This window comes from Typopeltis vanoorti, chromosome 16 (genome assembly GCF_054136105.1).
Source record: "Typopeltis vanoorti isolate ZY-2024b chromosome 16, IOZ_Tvanoo_1.0, whole genome shotgun sequence".
Taxonomy (NCBI): Eukaryota; Metazoa; Arthropoda; class Arachnida; order Uropygi; family Thelyphonidae; genus Typopeltis; species Typopeltis vanoorti.
In genome coordinates, this window is record NC_143564.1 from 115057646 (window position 1) to 115082495 (window position 24850).

At 35.7% G+C, this 24850-nt stretch overlaps 2 protein-coding genes across 3 annotated transcripts in view; both read left to right on the forward strand.

Annotated features, from left to right (window-relative positions):
- LOC150098276 (GTPase-activating protein rrc-1-like) overlaps nt 1-10671 on the forward strand; it is a 38672-nt gene extending 28001 nt beyond the window's left edge. Inside the window, exons 3-4 of the mRNA XM_090406294.1 lie at nt 5904-5999; nt 10648-10671. Of these exons, the coding sequence (XP_090262420.1) occupies nt 5904-5999; nt 10648-10671 (120 nt within the window). The remainder of the gene's footprint in view (nt 1-5903; nt 6000-10647) is intronic.
- Nucleotides 10672-24129: 13458 nt separating this feature from the next.
- LOC150098277 (uncharacterized) overlaps nt 24130-24850 on the forward strand; it is a 188190-nt gene continuing 187469 nt past the window's right edge. Inside the window, exon 1 of one of the 2 annotated variants that reach the window (XM_090406100.1) lies at nt 24130-24244. Coding sequence is in view for 1 of the 2 variants with exons in the window: in XM_090406099.1 (XP_090262225.1) it covers nt 24421-24462 (42 nt within the window). In the remaining variant the exon portion in view is untranslated. Of the gene's footprint in view, nt 24245-24375; nt 24463-24850 lie in introns of those variants that run through there. The other variant, XM_090406099.1, reaches the window with a different exon arrangement.

Sequence of the window (24850 nt, forward strand, 5' to 3'; positions counted from 1 at the left end):
TAATAGCAGAGGAATCATGATGTCCTTTTTAAAGGAACTGGAAAATAGTAGGAAAATAGCACCCATGAAGATTTTGAAACTGCTTTGTGTGGAATTGAGATTTTCTTAGGGGGGGGGGGTCAAAGAATCTAGAGAGTACTGATGAGATGTTTAGACAGATTCGTTGGGCAAGTAAAAAGAAAGTGATTTAATAGGAGATTTTAATTATAGGAATGTGGATCGGAAAGAAGAGATAATGTATGGTAACAGGCAGAGTGAATTTGTGAGGATTTGGTAGTATCCTCACAGGATGTGGTTATGAAGGAGGTATCAACACTGCTACCTGTTAGTGAGAGTGATCATGATATAGTAGTTTGGAAGGGATTCAAATAGGAAAAGGTTGCTGTCAAGAAGATATATGTGGAACTACAAGGTGTGTGATTTTGAGAAGCTCTGTAGTCAACTAGCATTAATTCATTGGGTTGATGAGCTGTGTAGAAAAGATGTTGACAGTGCATTTGAAATGATAAGTCATCATCTGACACAAGCAAGCATGAATGCATATCAAGAATTAAGCAAATAAATAGAGCAGGAGCGCGATGGATGAAAGTGAAATCAAGCAAACAGTGTGGTTAAAGAAGGTATTGTGGAGGAGGTACAAGACAGTGTTTGTAGTAAATAGATGCACGAGGAATATGAGGTTTATTAGCTTCTGCTAGTCAGAAGCTAATAAACATGGTAAAAATAGAAAAAGTAGAATATAAGAGGAGATTAGCCAGTCTGGTCAAAGATAATCCAAGGGTTTTTCTGGTATGTGCCAAGCAAGAGGAAGAATAATTATGGAAGGGCAACTGGTTGATAATAAAGCAACCATAATAAAGGATATAGTCGAGTATTTAATGAGCACTTTAATCAGTGTATATGATGCTGTGCAACATGCAGAAGGGAAGCAAATATTAGAGGTGTATCAAGTGTTGCTTGGGTTAGATGTTAATAAGTCTGTGGGAATGAATGAATGTACATGGATATCACCATGCATTTTTAAGGAATGTGCAAAAGAGTTAGCTCTGCCCTTGACCTGGTTATTTAATGAAAGTCTTCCAGTGGGAAGGTTTCCTAAGGAATGGAAAGAAGGCCAAATAGTACCTTGCCACAAGCATGGTTCTAGGACAGACGTTTCCTGTAGATCAGTCTGTATATTTGCAGTTGTAGTGAAGGTACTGTAGAAACTGGTTAGGAATAGAATACGGGATTGGGATGATGGACAGAGGATTCTCTATGATGGTCAGCATGGGTTTGTGAAGGGCAGTCTTGTTTTAGCAATCTACTTACATTTTATGATAAGGTGACAGATGTTTTGGATAAAGAAGATTCACACACACCAATATTCTTTGACTTTGCAAAGGCATTTGATAGCTTACCACATGACAGATTTGTGCAGAAGATAGGATTGGATAACATATTTATTAGATGAATTGAAGATTAGCTTTCTGAACGATACCAGCAAGTTGTGTATGATAGAGCTGTGTCTCAGAAAAGGAGGGTGACCAGTGACTTTCCTCAGAGTTCTTTCCTTGAGCCTCTACTGTTTAGCATATTTGTTAATGATATTTCATATAGATTGATATTTCAGGAGTATTGTTGAAGTTAATTCTCTATAGATTGAATAGACTTTTAGCTTGGACAGATTACTGGAGTTGGTTTTAATGTTCTTAAAATTAAATTAATTAAATTAAATTAATGTTTTTAATGTTCTTTGAGGTGTGTAGAGAATATAAGGCTATGGTACTGTATTGGTGGAACCGTGCTTCTGTAAGTGGATGAGGGTCAGGATCTTGGAACAATGGTAAAAAGTGGACTAAAGTTCTGAGGCATATTGCAAAGACTGCACATCATACTGCTATTATGATAAAAAAAAAAGTATGTTAATGCCTAGGGATAAGGAGATGATGGTGCCTCTGTATCCAGACATGGATTATTGTGCTCAAATTTGGTCACACAGTTTTCATTGTGATGTGTAAGCATTAGAAAGGATCCAAAGATGAATGACCAAAGTGATATCAGGACTCAGAAGCGTTAGTTATGCAGAGTGGGTGAAGGAATGAATGTAGATTGCAGAGTTTAGTGGATAGGAGGAAAAGAGGTGTGTTTAGGGACCTTTAAGTTTGGTTAATGGATTTTAACAGATTAATACATAGGAATCATAAAAAGACTGGAGGATAAGATGGGAAGAACGAGAGGCTATTCCTGGTTGTTTTATAAGGATCATATGGTGAAGGAGGGTGTGAGGAGTAGATTTTTTTACATGAAAAGTAGTTGGTGAGTGGAACACATTTCTGGAGTACATTGCAAATACAGGCAGTGTAAATGATTTCAAGTTTCAGTATGATAGACATTGCTAGATGAGTAAGCCTCCTGCAATGAGTCTGCTGACTTTGTGGAGGTTACTTTAATAATAATTATACATTACTATCCAGACCAACCACAATATCATTAAAATAGAAATTAAACAATAGTGGCATAAGTGAAGAATCTTAGCTTTATCTTCTTTCTCTTAGATTCATAATTGCATTACACTCTAACTGTTATTATTCCACGCTCCTATCCATGTCATAAAAATAATTTTGTAAACCGATGCCTTTAAATTTGTATAACAATCTTTGTATAGAAATTGTTGAATCCCGATAAATATTCTATCAGATGCCTTGGAAAAATTCAAAAGTATTGTATATCCATTTCCAACTCTGCAGCCACTGTTATAAAACATTAGTTAATTGTGATTTTAACAAAACCATAATGTCCTCTATCTAGATGTGGATCCTAATTAGTTTCTCAAACACCTTAATGACCACTCTAGAGGTATGACGTATATAATTGGTTGCTTCTGTCTTAGCTCCACTCTTGGTATACCCTGCCTGCAATGCCTTGTATAATGGAATTATCTTGCTCTCCTTTTGTTCATTAGGAATTGAGCTCATATTGAGCCTCGACATGCATTATTATATTTATGTAAAATCTCTTTACTAACTTAAACATATATTATGCCCAGTAAGTGCAGAGGCACTTTTATTTCTGTTGCATGTTATTTTAACACTCTTGCCAATACTTTATACAATCCCACTGCTGTGTTTGAATCAACTTCTTGTATTTATTTAGCATAGTGTCTGACGAATGCTGCATTCAGTATATTTTTAGTTTGAATTTAAGTATTTCTGTAGTGAAGTGACATTATCATAGCAAATATGGAGTTAACTGGATGTGCCATGCTAATCTCCCACAACAACTCACATACTAGATGTCCCATTTAGTATGTGGTATGTTGTGGGAGATCTCTTCCTCTCTATTCTTTATTGAACTTTAAGGTCACTGATACTTCTAGCATTAACAACTAAGTCAGAGGTGATATAATAGAGATGAAAAGAGGTGATGTAACAAAAATCTGTTATATCACTTCTTTTTCTGCCTAGGCCTTCAATTTATATTTCCCTAACCACTCTTTTCTCTTTCTCTCTGTTCCTTCCTCTCTGCCAACCATGGTTGACCACGGTATATAGAGATTTAAAATCTCTATATACCGAAAACCAACTCATACTAACAGATATCTGCACTATCAATCTCATCACTTTCCACCACAAAAGCTTGGAACTATTTCTACCTTAGGACATAGAGCATGATCTCTTTTAAATGAACCAGATGAACTCCAAAAAGAAATTGAACAACTTTCTCTTATCTTTAAACAAAATGGATATTCTGAAAAAACAATTAAGAAATTTCTTCTGGATCCTCCTAGTGTACTACGAAAACTACTGATTTTAAAGGTAGCATCTCGATATCTTACGTTAGTTCAGTCTCCAATAAATTGGCTAAAGTCCTTAAAAAATACAACATCAGGACGTTTTTCACTATACTCCCTAAAGTCCATTCTCTTATAAGCAACCTGAAATATCCAGGTGTTTACAAGTTAAGGAATACTGTAATATTCCTTATTTTGGACAGACTAACAAATCTGTTGAATTGCGTATTGAGGAGCATAAGAGAGACATCTCCTATAAAAGATCACATGCATCTGCACTATCCAGTCATGTTCTTTTCTCTAATAACCCTCATGATGATCTACAGAGTCACTCCGTTTGCTGGGATAAATCCGAAAACATTTTTCGCTGTAGTGATGAGTTTGAAAGGAAAATCGTGGAGTCCAGAGAAATCCTCCTTAATCCTGAACATTTGAACTGCAGTTTGAGTTATAACATCCCTGATAGCCATACTGCAGTTGTTCAACACTGGTGCTCACAAGAACCTGCAAGCATGCATACAACAAACAATAGCATGTTAGATAGAACGACTTGAAAAATACGTTTTTGTGTCAATTATGTATTGCATTTTTTTCCTGTAATTCTCAGTTTTTTGTAATAACTTCAATTTTTTATTACTGTGTTCTACCTTTAGTGGATACCTGAAGAAGGCTGAAACTAGTTGTATCATTAAAATTTAATATTTTATCTCGGTTTAAAGTCATTTAAAATTTATTCTCTAAAATATATATATATATATGCTGTATACACAGCAAATTTGTAAGGTCTGATAGATAATAGTTTGTTATAATGCTCAAGTTTTATAACAAGGTGACGGCTGAACTGGATAAGGGAAATGGGTTTACAGTGATACTGCTGGACCTGGCAAAGGCGTTTGACAGGATATCACATGGAATTCTAATCCGTAAACTACAACATATGGGAATGGATATAGGGTTGGTGAGATGGATAGCTGGGTGGTTGATGGAGAGATATCAAAGAGTAGTTTATTCAGGAGTAGAGTCCATAAAACGGCCTGTGACTAGTGGTGTGCCACAGGGTTCTGTTCTTGGACCACTGCTGTTTAATCTGTTCATTAACGATATAGGGAAGGGTCTAAGTGGGACAGTTCATTTGTTCGCTGATGATGCAAAGTTGGGTAGGGCGATAGTGAATGCAGAAGATGTCAAAGTCTTGCAAGATGACTTAGATAGATTGGAGTTCTGGACTAAGGAGAATGGATGTCAATTTAATGTGACAAAATGTAAGGTTATGCATTTTGGAGTGAAAAGATTAGCAGCAGTATACCACATTGGTGGAACTGTACTCCAAGAGATTGATGAGGCCAGGGACTTGGGAGTGTTGGTGGATAGGGAGATGAAGTTTAGGGGGCACATTGCGAAAGTAGCTAAATCAGCTCATCAACTCACTTGGTTGTTGAAAAATACCTTGACAAGCAGAGAAAAACAAGTTATTGTACCTCTGTACCGAGCCTTGATAAGACCTCATCTCGACTACTGTGCCCAGATTTGGTCACCTCGGTTCCTTCTTGATGGGGAGGAGGTTGAGAGGATCCAGAGGCGAGTGACTAAGATGATAGCAGGTCTATGGAATGAACCATATGAGAACAGGTTGAAGATTTGTGGGTTGCAGAAACTAGTTGATAGGCGGAAAAGGGGAGATATGATTGAGACATTCAAATTGCTAAAAGGATTCTATAAGATTAATTCAGATGATATTTTTGAGATCAGGACTGGTGTTGGGAGAACTAGGGGACACCCATGGAAGCTGGGCAAGAGTGTGGTTAGCAGGGGTGTTAGAGCAGGGTTCTTTACTTTTAGAGTGGTAAATGAGTGGAATAAGCTGCCAGAGTCTGTTGTGGGTGCTATGACAGTGAGCGAGTTCAAGGCAAGGTATGATAGATACCGTGAGAATGTTGAACAGCTGTGTGAACATGATGTTTAGGGCCTCCCTCGATGAGTCTAAGGACTCCTGGAGTAGCCCGTAGTAGTAATAATAATAATGACTTACTTTTAGTATACCATTCTTTAGGATTTTTCAGTAGTTTTCATAGAAGGTATACTTTATTATAGTTATCAGCTTAGTCTAATTTAGATTTTTTTTTAATTCCAGGAGGTAATTCGTGTGATGCTGACAGAATACTTAGAAAGATTTTCTCAGTTGGCTGGTAGTCTTATTAACTGTGGTCCTGTGCTCAACTGGCTTGAGGTAAGTAAAATATTGAAATTTAATGCCCTTCTCATTTTTGATTGCAACAATATGAAGGGTGCAACATCCTTTTGTCCAAGAACTTCCAAAATGTGTCTAATAAGTGTTTGTGGTCCAGTAGGCATTATACAGTTCTAGTATATATTTAGGTACTGTTGACATTTGATTTGAATCAGTATATGAGGAATTTTCATCTGAAAGTGAAATAGCCAGTCTTATATGGAGGCAGCAGTACTTTGCTTCTACATTACTGAAAACCACTTAGGAAATATGCACAAGTAACTGAAGTAATATACTTGTCTTATTGTCTTAAGTTGTTTTATGTAATTATCACTATTGTTATTCTTTAGAATATGAAGATGAATAATAACTCCCTTCTTGTTGGTGTTATCCTTTGAACTGTATTGCCCACATTTTGCAGTATGGTCTTTGAACTTCAATGCCCTGTCCACTATCATCCCTAAATTTCTAGCCTCATCAATTTCTAGCAGTGTGATCTAATCAGTATGATATGCAGTTTGCAGTCGTTTCATTTCAAGTGCATAACTTCCCATTTTTGCCACATTAAACTTTCATCCATTATTGGATGTCAGTGGAGCCTACACTTCCAGTCACTGTATTCAAATTTGAATAGACTGTCAATTTATTTAAATCATCTTGCAAATTCTTTCAGTAGAGAGACATACATATCATTTTTATTAATGATTATTCACCTCACTTTAGCTTCATTGTAAAATATGGATATTCACATGACCAGATTATTCCCAATATCATAATTATCAAATTCCTAATATGTATCCTCAGGGGTATACAGGATATTATGTTAGTACTACATGAAAAGGTTGTATTATTACTTTATTTTTATCCCCTCCCCCACAAGAGGTACAAGAACCTATATTATATCAGTGCCATGTGTAAGGTAGCTTCCTATTGACAGTTTCCCTTTAAATTAGTCTGTTATTGCGAGGACTTCAATATTGTCAGATATTATATTTCAGTCTTCTAAGACACTTCTAACTGCATCAATCCAACTAGATCTTGGTCCTCCCCCGGGTCTTTTTTCTGCTATTCTGGGATCAAACACCATTTTTCCTCTTCTATTCTGTTCAAGTGACTATACCAGTACTACCTTAGAATACTTTTGCTGACACATTTCTTTCCTAAGAGAAGATAATATATATATATGATGATTCCCACCCACCAAAGGTGGCAGACCTATAGCACATTAATACTGCAGGTGGGTTAAGATTTTAGTTTATTATGTTTATATATATATTTACTTATTTTTACATAATTCAGAAACCCTACTCTAGAGACCAAATGTAAGCCAGTAATTTATGTGCCACAGGTTAGGATGATTTAAGTATCATGATACATAGTGGTTGGCTGAATGCAGTGAAACCAAAATGTGAAGTTTTGTAATCATTTCAACATTTGTGGTGGAGAAAAAAAAAGCTGCTGCATGTATGAATGAACTCTTTGAATCTGTGCCTTCAGTCTTTTCTTTTGTACCAATGCATGCTCTTTCATTTGTGTTGACATTGTCTCTTCACACTTTTTCATTTATATTACTGTGGTTTTTGTGTCAAAATCTTCACAGATAACTGAAATAGTGATTATGGCAGAAATGCTTGGAATTGCAGTGATTACTTAACAGTTTCTTCTGACCAAGCACACAATACTTGTAATTTTAAGTGTATTAAAACATTGCATGAAATATGCAAAATACAGATAAGCCCTATGAGTAAGTTGACTGCACAGTGAAGACATTTGGTATCATGGATTGTTTCTATTACAGAAGTTAGTGCTCTGAGGGATGGATGTGTTCCTATAGAGTTTTGATAGATAACTGACATGAATTCAGTGACCTATCCCTGGGTGAAGTTACTAAGGTTTATGACACACTAAAAAAGATTTTTATAATATTATTCTGCACTATAATTTTTGCCAAACACAATCTGTAGGAAGCACTACAAAATGTGAATTTTTTTTAGCTGTTCTTGATTTTAATATAAACCTCCACCAATTGTTGTAAATATATTGCACATCTAAATACTGTGGCTGGGCTCAAGTTAGATAATCTGTTTTTTTTTCCCTGCTTGTGAGACTTTTTTTAAGCTTCCAATAAATAAGGTGATAGTTTCACATACCAGAAACTCAAATTTATCTACCACCTAAAGATATTTAGACACATCCACATCTAGAGAGGGATTTTAATAAACAGCCTCTTGGATGCAAAGTGAGTACACTGTTTTGTTATACAGCCAACTAGTGTGGAGCAAGGAGTCAACAAATCAGTTGTTGGATATGCAGTTTTTGTATTGATTTATTTTGGTGCTTACATCAAAAATGTTATACATACATTTCCAAGTCTGTTTGCAAACTTAGCACATCAGCATATCTTGGAATTGTCATATTGCTGTATAACATTGAGATGACTTTGTTTACATTTGTAGTTAAATGATGAAGAGCACCTGGTTTTTCTATTTCACATATTTTATTTCTCTTTACTTGTCTGATTTTTAAGCATCATATTATCAGTACTATATTTTATAGATGATTCTCTTTAAGATTAGGTAGATGGGAGAGTTTGTTGAAAATAGAAAATTTGTCTGTACAGGTCAACAAATTAAACCGAAATTAATGTGGGCAGTTTGAGATTCTGAATCAGTCTTCATCCCTCCAAAAATTCTATCCTGTAAGGATTTGTTTTAACAGAATTCTAGGTATTAGGATAATTTATGAATAAGTCAGTAATAAAATTTTGAATTACAGCAATTCCTCAATTTTTGTAGCTTTGATTAATGTGATTTTCTATTTATTGTGCTTTATAATTTGATACCAAATTTTGTTTTTTTATTTTATTTCATCACATTTTCATTAGTGTTGTTTTGTGCTGAGCATACACTACTGTATGTAAGCTGAAATTTTCTAATACACTGATGCATGTACAAGTGCAGGAAAGCATTGTGCTCTGACTTTCCTAGTATATGCACATTTGCTTATTGTCTTTCACCAGTGTTGTACATACAGTACTGTACTTTTTAGAACCTTTTTTTTTTTTTTTTGGTATACAATCACAAAGATATCAAAGAGAAACTATGTTTTTATTTCGACTAGTTTCATGAAATATTTTACTTCATCAGGAAATAACGTGAATTAACTAGAAACTAGAAAACAAGTAATAACAGTTAACATCTCTAGTGAAAACATTTAAACAATGGAAAGTGTACATTTGCTATTACGATAGCTGCTGGTTCATGGGTTACTGTAGATACAAGTGTGTTGTGATGGATTAAGGAAGCTCAGACTTGATGTAAAACCATCCCTTATTTTTTGTTATGTTGTAGAGGATGCTTCATCATTTCAGCTGATTATTTGAAAATATCATTCTACTTGGTATTTTGTTTCCATTGTATGTGCTGCAAGCCCTGATTTGTGCTTTCTCTCATTCTCAAAGTTCTTGAAGTGTTCTGATTGGCATATCTCACCAGATCTGCCAGTCAGTTCTGTGCAGTGCAGACCAAAATTGCAACTGATCTTGTAGACCCATAGTTTTTTGAGTATCAGATGTGAAGGCTTCAGGTGTTCAGAGGTTTCGTTGATTTTGTTTCAGGTGTTCAGAGATTTTGATAACTGAAATAGTGATTATGGCAGAAATGCTTGGAATTGCAGTGATTACTTTCTTAACAGTTTCTTCTGACCAAGCACACAATACTTGTAATTTTAAGTGTATTAAAACATTGCATGAAATATGCAAAATACAGAAGGTAACTTTTAAGTTACCTACTGTATTTTGTTTTAAGTTACCTTCTTTTAAGGGTAGAAGGTAATTTTTTGTGTTATCTGCAATTGATTGTATATATGGAAGAATCACTGCTCCTTTGTATACTCTTTTTTTTTGTTCTTCTTATTGTTTTGGAGGTTGAAATAGAATTTTTGAAACAGTATCTTAATTTTCTCCTTCCAAAAAATGGCTACAACAGAACATTAGTCAAAAAACTCTCTTTCAATCTCCAATATAATCAATCACAGATAAAATAGCAAGATTGCATCACCAGCAAAACTTAAAAGTCGCCTTCTACCCAATCAACAAAATTTCTGAAACCTTAGAAGACTCTTTTCCCATCCTTGAACTTAGAACAAAAGTCTACATGAATACTGTAGTTTATTTTGCATTTCTATCCTTACACTAAACCTGATTAACGATGAACAATGGAAGGAGGCAAATTGTGAGAGATATAAAAAAAAGGAGTTCACTTTACAAGAATTTGGCAAAATATTTTGCACTCTTTGCAGCTTTAAAGCAGCAAATTATGGATAGTAATCCTAACATGGTGAAGTACATAAAGCTGCTGAAATCTATAGGAAGATATTATTATGCTGCAGAAAAATGTGCAAAGAGAAGAAGAAAAATGCTAACATATAGTTCAAACTTTGCTATTCAAGTAGTATCTCCCCCCCCCCAAAAATAAATTTTGTACTTTTCATAAATTTTTATGCATATGCTTTTGATCAAATTTTTAAAAATATATTTTATTGTAACAATAAATTTTTTTTTTTTTAAATTTAGTACATATTTTAAAAATCTTACACAAATTTCCCTATTTTGTATTTAACTGATTTCAATTAGTGTATCATTTTTCAGGTACATATTAACTGTACTAATTGATGGATTATTGTTACATCTGGCTCCTTGGATATTGGACTGTGTTTGATGTTCAGATAATTGGTACAACCACAAATAAAAGACATAATCAGAATTGATTTTTGGACTTTTTTTTCCTGGTGTAAAATCTTTTCAATGTTAGATAGGGGTTTGGATAATTAATAAAATCAAATAATGAACATTGTGATAATAAATTGTCACACTATTTTGAAGTTAAGTAAGAATCTGATGGGCAAATCAGATAAAATTTGGCTACACATATCAACATAGTAATGATAGCCTTCTTAATTTTCAATGATAAGTAAGGGTTTGGTATTCATATTATGAATAAAACAAATAATGGACATTGCAACAGCCAATTTTTGTTTGTTAGGTCAATATTTAGAAGGACCAGATAACTGGAAGTTTGGATTTCTTGAATAATTGAAACATAAGTAGGTATGTGAAATGATTTATTTCATTTAAAATTTTTGGCCTAGCCAAAAAATTGGGATAAAAATACATAACTGAAGATTAAGCAGTGCATATCTGAAGGTTAAAACATGAATAATGTAAAGCAGCATAGTGTAATCTGTGCTGGTCTTAATGTTTTTTTTTTTTTTTTTATTAACTTAGATAAATAGCATTAAAAGTGAACAATTTTCCATAAAGAAGATAATTGCAGTCCATTGAATTTATTGAGATTAAGTTAAAGTTATGTAGCAAGGTTTCACAGCACTTTTTGTATGCAGATATTCCATGAAGAAACCACTTTTATGTAAGACTAATAATTTTTTTCAAAAATGTTTGTGTTTAGAGGAGATAATATACTTAATATAGAGTTAAATAGGATATGTGTTTACTATAGAATCCATTTTTTTTAAACTTTTCTTAGGTTTCTTTTTATATTTGGCTATAAAAATATGGCTGAATCCATAATATTCTGTATTTTAATAGCTTGTTTATGTCAATTTGAAGTCTTTTGGCTCTATACTTTAGTAATTTGATTATGCCCCTACTGAAAGTTCACTTATGATCATAATTTTCTCACATATGATTCTATATTACTATTATTTGTACGGTCACCTCTATGGATTCTGAAGACTTATCACGGGAGATCCAAACTATCCACACAGTATGTCATACATCTCCTTGAACCCATTAACAGACAAAACACTAACAACTGTTTCTGACAACCCATTCCATTCATTCACCACTCTCCAAGCAAAATATCTAGTCCTCGCACCCCTACCTCTTGTTCTACCCCCTCTAGCCAAGTACTGAAACACTTCCCCTACATTAATACTATAAAACCCTTTAAGCAACTAAAATGTTTCTATCATATCTCCTCTTTTTTTTTTTTTTTTGCCTTGCAACCCACTAACTTGCAAAGGGACCACTTAACAATTCCACAGACCACTTAACATCTTGATCACTCGCAACTGAATCCTCTCTGCTGCTTCCTCATCTCCAAGAAATATAGGTGACCAGAACTGAGAACAGTAATCTGCATGTGTCAAACCTCATAAAGAAGAATCATAGAATAAATCAATCTAATATAATATAAATAAATAAATAGTGAAGTAATCCTATTAGCTACCTTGTCAATATGCCTTATAAACTTCAACTCTATCTACTACCACCTCCAAATCTCTAGTTTCATCTATTTCCTGAAGTACGGTTCCATCAATGTGGTACACATTGATGGAACCGTACTTCAGCTTGTAATCTGTTAATCCCCAAATGCATAACTTTACATTTCTCCATTTGAAACTGATACCCGTTATCCTTTGCCCACACTGACAGCCTATTTAAATCATTCTGCAAGCTCTTCACATCACCTTAACTATCACTTTGTCTAATTGTGCATCATCAGCAAACAACTAAATATTTTCTTTTGGATTACTTTCCATATCATTTATGTACAAATTAAACAGCAATGGCTATAACACAGACCCCTTTGACACACCACTAATCATTTAAATTCTCCAGGATTCTGCTTCTCCATATACCGGCCTGGTTGGCTGAGTGGTTTGCTTAACCGCTCTTCAGCCAAAAGGCTGCAGGTTCGAATCCTGTCATGGGCATGGATGCTTGTGATTGTCTGTGAAAATACTAGTGGTGGTTATTAGTGGTAGATGATGAAGGTAGTTGCGGTTCATTGTAGTTGGTGGATTGAGTGGTGGAGATGCAGAGTTCTAGAACAGGTGCCCTCCCTTGATGCGTCTTTGGATTCCCTGAAGGTGTCATGTAATAATAATAATATACCACTTATTGATATCTATCCATCAGCCACCCTCGTATCCATATAACTCATGTCGTACCTATCCCCATTTCTTCTAATCTGAGTAATAGAGTTATATTTAGTATCCTATCAAATGCCTTTGCAAAATCCAGCAGAATCATTGTATAGATTCTTTTATCCAACTCAGTTGTCACTGTATTATCATCATCATCATCAAATTCCTGCCATGTACCCTCAAGAGGTGTACAGGATATGATAATACTATATGAAAAATTTACATCATTACTAACTTCCTATCTACAATTTTCCTCCAAATCAGTCTGTTACTTGTCAAGACTACAACATTATCAGATCTTATATTTCTATCATCTAAGGCACTTTGTACTGTATCCACCTATATCTTGGTCTTCCTCTGGGTCGTTTTCCTGCCAACCTAGCAGAGAACACTTGTTTTTGCTAATCTTTCCTTGCCCATTCTGTTTAAGTGACCATACCATCTGAGATTAGCTCTTCTAACGCATTCCTGGATACTGACAATGTCAAGTTCTTTCCTAATATCCTTATTTTTAATATAATGTTGCCATCTGTTCACGCCTCTAATCTTTCTCAGGACTCTCATATCTGTGGTCTCTAGTCTTTGGTCAAGTGTTTAACTTCTAACCCAGCTCTCAGATCCATAAGTTAAAACTGGTTTAAACACCGTCTGTCTACAGCTAATTTAGTATTCCGACTAATTTCTCTCTTATTCCATATGAATTTATTCAATTGACTTCCTACCATACCAGCTTTGTTGATTCTGTTGTCTATTTCCATATTTAATTTACCATCTTCATTAAAAATCGTGCCCCTAAGTAGCTGAAATGTTTTACTTGTTCAACAGGTTCTCCATTCACAACGCATTTGACATTTTCAACGATTCTACCTATTTTCATTGCCTTTGTCTTTTTATTGCTGACCTTCATACCATATCTATTACAACAGTTATTCAATTTAGTCAGGGAATATTGCAGACTTGTAGAAGATTTATTTAGAAGTATAACATCATCTGCATAAAGCGAAGAGCTGACATTAACATCTCCAATTTTGATATCAGGTTTAATACTTCATAATGCGATCCATATAGATAATGAATAACAGAGGGGATAATGTACATCCCTATCTGACACCAGATTTAATCTCAAACCATCTTTATGTACTTCCTTCAATCCTATCTGCTGATTTACAACTCAAATAAAGACTAAGTATTGCTTGATATAATGCTCCATTGACACCATATAACTGTAGCGTATTGAATAGCTTCTCTCACTTGGCACCTTGTCATATGCCTTTTCCAGATCGACAAAACTTAAATACAGATCTTTGTTATATTCCTATGATTTTTCAACTATTTGTTGTAAAGTGAAGATCTGATCCTGACAGCCAGCCTCTATCTGGCCTGAATGCAGCTTGTTCTTCACCAAGCTTTTCTTCCACAATTCTTCTCAACCGTTTCTCAAGTATACTTGAATAAATCTTACCAGGAACACTGTTTAGGGAAATATCTCTTTAATTCTCATTCAGATTTATTTCCCTTTTTATATATGGGGTAATATGAGAGCTCTACTCCATATACCTTCATACTTCCCGCCAAAATCCGGTTCTAGCCAGTTCAGCTCATATCAACTCCGTCTCCCTTCGAATACTGTAGCTCACGCTCCATGCACGCACTATCTAAAATTAACTCCGTTTCCTTGACAACAGCCAGTCAAATCTAATTAGAAGAATTACATAAAATTATACCTTACATACAGAAACAAAATAAAAGGATATTGTATAATTCATATAATATATATTTAAATATGATGAGCACAAATTCTTATATATATACATATATATACATAGCTTCTTATAATATTAATACAGGAGTAAATAAAATAAATTGAATGACATTTTAACACAGAGTTCTTTCATTACTAATACATATCTCAAAATTATATAATTAAACAGTAATAAATAAACTCAAACTAATTATATGAATATTAATTTACAAGCAAGAGATTAACATCAAATAATATTTACAAGTCTTGCTTAAGTTATGGCAGATTATGTTAAATGTGAATGAAGAGTTATAATTCCCAAATATCTTCATTCACAATTTAACAATAGTCAACGAGACTTTTCTTATTCCTTGCTTCTTCTCTCCATGTGAATTTGTGCACATTTTTATGTTGGAACATGGTGTTAGTAATAACCAGTCCATGTCCTGAGCAGAAATCCAACAAGTATTTGCCATTATTATTAGCTTTGCTCTTTTCTCTAAATTTTCTCAAAATATTTTTGTATGTCTGACAATCATTTCCTACTCTGCTATTTACATCCCCAACAAGGACCAACTTTTCCTTTTTCATTGTGTCAGTTGCTTTCTCTAAAGCCTCAAAAAATTCCTCCACTTCTACTTTAGTAGAACCTTCTGTGGGACCATAGCCACAAATACGTCTCTTTGTCCAGTTCCCCTTTCTGATATTTGCTCACATCACTCTACTTGAGACTGCCTGCCATTCAAGAAAATTAGCCTCGTATTTAGTGTTGAATACTATGGCTACTCCTTCTTTTCCTTGATTGTCATTGCCTAAATATAACATTTTGTATTTATTACTCAGAAATATCTCACCAATTTTTGTCTTTCTTGTTTCAGTCACCCCTATTATGTCGATCTGGTACTTATCTAATTCCTCAGCTAGCTCCATTTCTTTGCCATTCAGGCTTCTTATGTTGATAGTACCGATCTTTAACTCTGGTGATGTTGAGTTGGGGTGTGTTTTCAGATTTGTTCCAGTAGCTGACCTGTTGCTGTTTGCACTGGTTCCCTGGCAAAAACAAAAGAGACCTTGTTTATCCGGGCGACGTCCCAGCCGGCATGAAATTTTGTCATGTTGTACCATCATTTTTTATTTTGGTTTAAGTCAATAAGAATACAATTTGGTCGACTAAATCCCAAATTGCCAACCCATTCTCGTCCGTTCAGTATCCAGGTAGATACCCAACAGGGTGCACCACGAGAAGGTGAGGATTGGACATTAGGTCAGAAGCCCTGGTCGGTTCTCTGCATTCCTTTAAAGGCTATGTGGAGGTCCCCCCACCCCCCCCCCCCCCCACCCCCCCCCCCCCCCACCCCCCCCCCCCCCCACCCCCCCCCCCCCCCACCCCCCCCCCCCCCCACCCCCCCCCCCCCCCACCCCCCCCCCCCCCCACCCCCCCCCCCCCCCACCCCCCCCCCCCCCCACCCCCCCCCCCCCCCACCCCCCCCCCCCCCCACCCCCCCCCCCCCCCACCCCCCCCCCCCCCCACCCCCCCCCCCCCCCACCCCCCCCCCCCCCCACCCCCCCCCCCCCCCACCCCCCCCCCCCCCCACCCCCCCCCCCCCCCACCCCCCCCCCCCCCCACCCCCCCCCCCCCCCACCCCCCCCCCCCCCCACCCCCCCCCCCCCCCACCCCCCCCCCCCCCCACCCCCCCCCCCCCCCACCCCCCCCCCCCCCCACCCCCCCCCCCCCCCACCCCCCCCCCCCCCCACCCCCCCCCCCCCCCACCCCCCCCCCCCCCCACCCCCCCCCCCCCCCACCCCCCCCCCCCACAATGGAAAAGAAACATTGGATGAGTGTTTTAGAACGCTTGATTGAAATTATAAAATTCCTTGGTAGCCAAAATTTAGCTTTTCGCGGATCATCTGATAAATTATATGAAAGGAATAATGGCAATTTTTTAAAATTAGTCGAACTGTTTGCGAAGTTTGATCTCGTTATGGAAAATCATGTAGAATAGAGTACACTATTTGAGTAAATACAGTCAAAATGAACTTTGGAAATTTTAAGTAACGCAATCAGGGATACAATTATGGTATCAATTCGAAAATCTAAATATTATTCCATAATTTTAGACTGCACACCAGATGTAAGTAAAACAGAACAAATGACCATTATTATTCGCTTTGTTTCCTGAGACAATGGAATTGCCAAGATCAGGGAAAATCTTTTAGGTTTTGCAGATAGATCAGATTCCACAGGATGTGGTTTATGTGCAACAATAATTGAACAACTGGAAAAATGGAACATTCCCATTTTTCCAGTATGACAATGGGGCAAATATGAAAGGGAAAAAATATGGGCTCCAAAATTTGCTTTTGAACAAAAATCCTCGAGCTTTTTACGTGCCATGTGCTGCTCATACTCTAAATTTAATCATTAACGATGCAGCCAAAGTGTATACAGATACAATTAGTTTCTTTGCAATTATTCAAGAAATATATAATTTTTCATTCTCTTACAAAAGTTGGGCAATCCTTTTAAAGTTTGTAGAAAAAATTAACATTGAAACAGCTCAGATACGCGATGGGAAAGTAAAATTAATGCAATCCGCTCTCTACGATATCAGTTTGGAGAAATTTACGATGCACTTTTTGAAATTTTAAATAATGAAAATTTTAATAAAGAAACTCAGCATGAAGCACAAACATTATGTGCTAAAATGAAGGACTACAAATTTATTTGCTCTCTTATAACTGGGCATGATTTACTTAACAGAATAAACCCTGTGAGTAAAATGCTTCATGACAAAAATATGAACATTACACTTGCTTTAGAATCGATCGAAAACTTAAAAATATTCTTACAAGAGTATCGATCAGATACAAATTTTAAAGAAGTTCTAAAACGCCAAAAGAACTGAGTGAAGAGGTGGACAGAGAACAAGAATTTAAAACTGGTACGGAAGTCTGACGATGAAAGAAGACACGACAATTTGACTACGAGCATCATGACAAAATGCCACAATCGCCAGAAGATAAATTTAGAGTGAATGTGTTTTATACACTTCTAGGCGTTGCAATGTGTTCATTAATAGAACGTTTTGAACAACTAAAATCATATTATGATAATTTCAATTTCTTGTATAGATTACTACAAATTAATAACAAAGACTTATGAAAAAATTGTGATGATTTAGAGATTCTCTTGAAGGACGGTGACAATAAAGACATAAATGCAATAGAACTATATGACGAGTTATGCTTCCGGGATATTTTTCAGAAGGATAATTTAAATATTCAAAATCCTTTCGATATTCTTCATTTTATTGTGTCCAATAATTTATCTTTCCCTAACTTTTCAATTGCTTTAAGAATACTATTAACCTTACCTCTTAGTATAGCGAGTGGTGAACGTTCCTTTTCCAAGTTGAAATTGATTAAAAGTAGGTTTTAATTTGAAACCTACTTAAGAACAAGTATGTCACAAAAAAGCCTGTTAGTTTGGCATTAATAGCTATTGAAAATTATATATGTGTGGAATTAGATGTTAAGAACATTATTTCTAATTTTGTGAATATTAAATCGAAAACCCTAAAATTTTAATTAAAAAAATGTCAAGGATATTTATGTAATTTAATTTATTTTCTTTTATTCTGTAAAGATGTTATTTTTTGAATACTTATATTAAATGTTCTAATTATTTCTGAATTCTTTTTTTATTTTCTCATCTATCTTGAGTTTCTTTTATTTTCCTAAAAGATAGTTCCACTTATAAAAATTATTAAAAAATTTTACAAGTTACTAAGAATTTAGTAACTTGTAAAATGCAAGAATTTTTTAAACTTTAGTTCAAATAAATTTTAACTTTAATTAAAATTCATTTTAATGTTGTTAGCAATTCAGGTTGGTGACACGGCTATAATCCCTGTATCATTATATTCACCGATTAAAGTAAAGTGCCTTTATCAAAATTTGCTCTAACTTTTGAGAATTTTTTGAATATTCGGGTTTTAACGATTATCCTGCCTAGTCAACACCCCTGGTTTGTTACATTTAGAGAACCAACGTGTGGTTGTTCTGTCAAAATTTATTTAAGAAATTTCAAATAATTTAAATTTTTATTATCGTAAAAGAACCACACTCGCCAGGGGACGCTTAGATAGACATTGCATGCGGGCGGCAAAGACCCTAGCGCCGGCTCTGATTCGAAGGGCATTTTGTGGTTGACAGGGAGTTAAACAAAGATGTTTACGAAGAGCTTCGACATCAGAAAAGACTTTTACGGGATCGATATGATGTAGACTTTGTTAAAAATGACCCAATACCAAGAAGATGAGAATTAATCTGCATAAAAGTGGTTGCTAAATAAATTATTTCATTTTTTAAAATTTTTTTGAAAAAAAAAAAGAGGATGCAATACTTTTGTATCGCCCGTCGTATCTCCAAATAATTTACCTGAAATTTATTTGTGTTTTGTTTGAAGTGAAAGTAAATGAGTGATTTCGCTGGCAGAGTAATTACAATACATATCATATGACCCTATGATATGCGAATATATTTCTTTACTCTGTAGCTGGCAAACAAGCTAGAAGTTGCTTAGCATTCAAGTTTAGGAGGAAAGAAATTCAATCATGCTAGGGCATGTAAAACAGTAGGATGCAGCATTATGGCACTGTGTTTATACAGTTTTCAGGGCTAACCTATTGTTCTCTCCCTATCTTCACCCATTCTATACAAAAACTCCCCTTCTCCATTATTCTGATAATGACCCCCTTAACAGCTTATAGTCTCGATCATATCCATCCCCCCTCTCCTTTTCCTATCCACCAATTTCTGAAAATTGCATTTTCTCAATCTGTCTTCATACTCAACATTTCGTAGACCAGAAACTGCCTCAGTCAATCATCTTTGGACATTTTCAAATACATCTTAATTTTTTTGAAAACCAGGTGACCAAATCTGTGCACAAACCTCTTCCAAGATATTTCCACTAATTATGTACTCTGCATCCCATCTTTGCTTTCCAAATTTCAAAACTTTACACTTCAGAATATTGTGCTGACATCCCCACTCATTTAACATTCAGCCAGTGTATTCAAGTCCTTTTGCAAACTCACGGCATCTGCTCTATTCCTGATAGCTCTCCCCAATTTTGCATCATCTGCATATTATCATTTAGACCTCTCCCAATATAATTTACATACAAATTAAACAGCAATGGACCCGTGGGATATGCCACTAGTAACTTTTCTTTTCTGAGATATTGCTCCTCCATAGACAACTCACTGCTACCTGTCAGACAGCCAAGCTCGAATCCAGCGCACTAATCTACTGTTTAGCCTCATCAATTCCAATTTAATTACCAGCTTGTCATGTGGCAATTTATCAAAGGCCATTTCAAAATCTAAATATAACACTGTGTATGCATAACCCTTATCCAATGCATTTATCACCTTATTATAATAAGTAAGCAGATTGCTAAAACACAATTTTCCTTTAACGAACCCATGATGGCCACCAAAGAGTATTTTTCTCTTGTCAACTTTAATCACAACTCCAGACACAAGAATGGCCTATAATTCAAAGCTTTAGTATTATCACCTTCCTTATGAATTGGAACAATTTTACCCTCTTTCCACTCCTTTGGAACTTGTCCCAGTGCAAGACTCATGTGAAAAAGATATGTAAAAGCTATTGTTAACTCCCTGAAACATTCCCTCAAAACACATGATGAAATAGCTCCATGTCCTACAGCCTTATTTACATCAAGTTTATTGTATTCCTCATATACCTCCTGCTCACTTACTAATAGTTCCTCCTCCTTTCCCATTACATTCAAGTTCTGCATGATGTCATATTCACAAGATTGAAATACCTTTATAAATTGCTTATTAAATACCCCAACTATATTCTGTGCAGCAGTTATCATTCCTCCATTTTCACCATTCACTGCCATCCTTCCATAATCATTCTTTCTTCTACTAGCCACATATCAAAAAAATTCCCTAGGATTTTTTTTAAGTCACATTAGCTAACTGCTGCTCATACTGCACTTTTGCTACCCTTATCAAGTGAGTCACCTTCCTTGTCTGCTCTTTGTACTTCTCATGCAACTGGTAAGTTATAACTACTCATCTTGTGCTTCTTCCAGATTTGTATACCTTGTCTCTTGGTTCATCAATTTCACACCTGCTCTATTTACCCTCTTTGACCTTTGGTCAAAGAGGGTAAATAGATACGTTCTGATATTGCCTCCACTAAATAGTTCTTGAGTAGGGCCCAAGCAGCATTGATACCCTTTCCATCCAGTTCCTCTTTCCAAGTTATTTCTGCAAGCTATTTCCTGGGTTTTCATAATTACTAGCCTTATAATTCCCCATACATCCCTTTCTAACAGAAGTCCTCAAATGACTCGATACCCTGCAAGTGTGGCCAGTCATTTGAGTCATAACCATATGGTCAATTACTAACTGGTGGAAGATTTGACACCCCATTTAAAATAATATCATCTAATGAGAGGATCAAAGCCAATGCAATGCCCTTGATCCTTGTGTACCCTCTGTTATGTATTGGTAATTGTCTCTCAAAAACTCCATGCAGGCTCTTGATTCTAGTCTATGTTTTCATAATTAAAGTTATCCATAATGATCACTTGTTTCTTGCTAACTAGGGGCTAATTTCTTATGCATTAGTTTCTCATTACCCTCCATATTACCAGGTCTATAACAACACCCAACTAAATCTTTCATCCTGTTCACCTCTGCCTCAAAATCACGGCCACTATTACAAATCGACCTTAGATGGACACAGCTCATCAACAGTACACCTCCTCCCTTTCTTCCCTGTATACCTTCATGAAAAATATCCATTTATCTCTATTCCTATCAGGATGTCATCTTTATCTAACCACGTCTCGCTTATACCAACAATTTTGGGACAGAACTCAATCAATGCAACAATTTCATTTCCCTTATTTCGAATACTTCTGGAATTAGTAAACAAATGTAAGAAATCATTTCTGGTTTTACAGTTCTTTTATTAACATCACTTCTCTGATGTGATTGTTCAATATCTTCCTCAGTCCCTTCTATATTATCACCAATTCTGCAATTTTCCTCACACCCTCTCTCTCCCTTCACATCTAAGGGCATCTCAGTCCTTTTTTACCCACACTCACCTCTGAATCCAGCATCCACGTTTCATGAAGAAGTGTTTCCTGGGCCGTCGTATCAACGCCGAATCTCATTACAATCCTAGTCAAAAGGCTAGAACTATTAAGACTTTAGTACATCGTGTCCATTCTTTATGTTCTTGCAGGGTGGCAGTCATGCATTCCTATACGTTATGCATATTTCATAGCGAAAGTTTTTAAAAACACTGATATTTTTCTTGCCTTTCACCCCATCAGAAAAATCACCACCTTTCTCGCTTCTCCCAAGGACAAGCTTCTACCTTTCAGTTATCTAGGCATCTACCAGATTCCTTGTTCTTGTAGATATCTTATTTTGGACAAACAGGAAGATCTGTTTTTATTCATTTGGAAAGACACGTCTTATATTAAATACATGAGCCAGAATAGTCCAGATTTGCAGAGCATTCTATCTTCTCTAAACACAGAGTTCATTGAAATAAGATGAATCCTTCATAAAAGTCCTTTCCTCATAGAACCTCTAAAACTCTTCATTGTCCTAACTTAAAGAGATCAAATGGTCTGCATGTGACTCCTTTGCGGAAGATAGTACTTTTTCAATGTTTCATAACTTTCTCCCTCTCTCTATATATATATTTAAAAATAAGTTAGGAAATTATTGGCTTTGTTTTTAGTTATCTTACATTAACTACTCAGGTGGCGCTTTTTAGAATTGTCTGTTGTTTAAGTTACCATTCTGTGATCTTATACTGACAATGACTTAGGCAAATATTCTATGTTAATAAAGTTTTTTACATGAGTTTTCTTCGTTTTTATAATTCTTTTCATTATGCCAACTCACGGTATTTAATCATTGAAACAAATACCCCCCCCCTTTTTTTTTTTGACATGGCACATTATAACTTCAGATACAGATGTGACATAAAAAATCAACGATCATCTTCTGATTTTGCTTTTCTGTTTTCCTCTACTAATTTTGACGATTCTTTCGTACAGGCTGTACAACGAATTTGTCACCTGTTAGATTGTTCGTCCCAAGTAATAACCATTATCTCTCTCTCTTTTAATCCTCACAGCTTCAGAATGGAAAGTATGATTTTGTCACTCGCCAGCCACCTCCTGAATCGCATTATCTCCATGCGCGATATAAATTCCTATTTACTCATTTTTATATATCATTCTCATATTCATTCACTATACTGCTCTCCAGTCGTTTCTGATTTGTCTCCAACGTTGGTTCTGTTCCACGAATATTTCAACACAACCATTCCAATTCTTTCGTGCATACTCAAATTTTCATTGTCACTTTACGTCCATTTTATCGATCCTACCGCTCCAGAGGCATAGAATTACACTGCTGCTACCTTACATGTATTTTCGCTTCATTTAATAATTTTTATCCCATCCTTTCCAATTGCCTTTAAAAGATAATATTCTTTCTGCGCTCACTGTCTTGCCATCCTCTTTCAGTTCAAATGGCAGTCACTCTTCAATGATAAATTTAGCATTTCTCGCACTGAGGTAGCAACATTTAAATTATTTGATTCCTGTATTATATAACAATAATAATATCTCACGGTGCCGTGAGAAATAAGGATACAAATCTACTAATTAAAACAAGTTGAAATCACTTTTAAATTCTTCCTCTTCACAAATCCATTTTTTCTGGTTCAAGTTTCGATATTTTCTACTGGATATGCTTTGCTTGATTTGTTAATAAAATTCAAAATGGTTGACTAATAGCACTAAATAATAATTCATTGCGAAGCTGGACGTAAAAGAAACGGTTTCTTGAAAATGCTTGATCTCATCGCCTTAGTTTAAGCACATTTTGCCGATATGGTTTGCACAAAACTTAGTTGCTATATATATATATATATATATATATATATATATATATATATATATATATATATATATATATATATATATATATTAGCTGTTATCTTCATGTGCGTTAAGATGTGAAACATGTTTTAATTCAAATTTTTGCCTTTCCTGTTGATGAAAGCAGCTACAATCAGATCACATATCCTCAAGTGGTTAGAAAATAATACAAGTTATTCAGCTTTTTTGTGGTTTACTCCGCTCGTTTTCTCGGAAGCGGAAGTATGGTATGTTGCTACTCCCCAGCCCAGCACGTGGACTCCCCCTAGCGTCTGCTGACATCAAAACTTTTTAGCTGGCCCCTCCCATGTACTGCATGTGTACGCTACTGACTTCCGTGCAGCTTCCAAAGTTGGGCTCGGCATCGTGCCGCTATATTGGCGACGTTATCATGCCGTCGGCGGACGGATGTAATGGCTGCTTGAACCACTCCTTTGTCGTAGTGTTTTTGTAAATGTTTGAGATGTGATCATATTTGCAGTCAAGCTGGATACGTTGACGGCGTTGTCGAGACCAGCGTGCCAACTGGAATGGGTAAGAAATTATACCATTTGTTGTCAGATCGCCCTTGTTGTTGTTGTTGTTATGGAATTATCGCTCATGACTTCATACTGTGACAGCGTATGTGAAAAAAAAAAAAAAAAAAAAAGAGGTACAGTTCCATTTTCCAAGGAGGAGTCTAGGAAGCAGTTTAGGAGATAGCGTATTTGATGAAGTTGTTGCTGGGATGGGCTGTTCGTTTGAAGGGAAGAGTAAGTGTCTTAGGTAGGCCATTGGATTGGCCTAGATTGGAATACTTTTTGAGACAAGTTTATAAATACTTTTCTTGAAGCCATTTTGTATGGTTAGTCAGATAAGAAACTAAAATAGTATTTCTTTTCTGTGATATCAAAATCATTTGATAAATACAAACTAACTTATTTTATCAGATTATATTATTTTTTACACATGAAGAAAGTTGTACGTTAATTATTCATTTTTGATTAGCAGTTCAGAAAGACCAGCGATTTGTTTCTCATATTATTTCCGGCTTTAAATTATCAAGTTATTAACATATTCCCATTTTGTATAGCGTGTTATTTTACTTAAGGTCTATGTTGACCGAAACCATGTTTAATAGTGGCGTCAATGGTTTCTTGA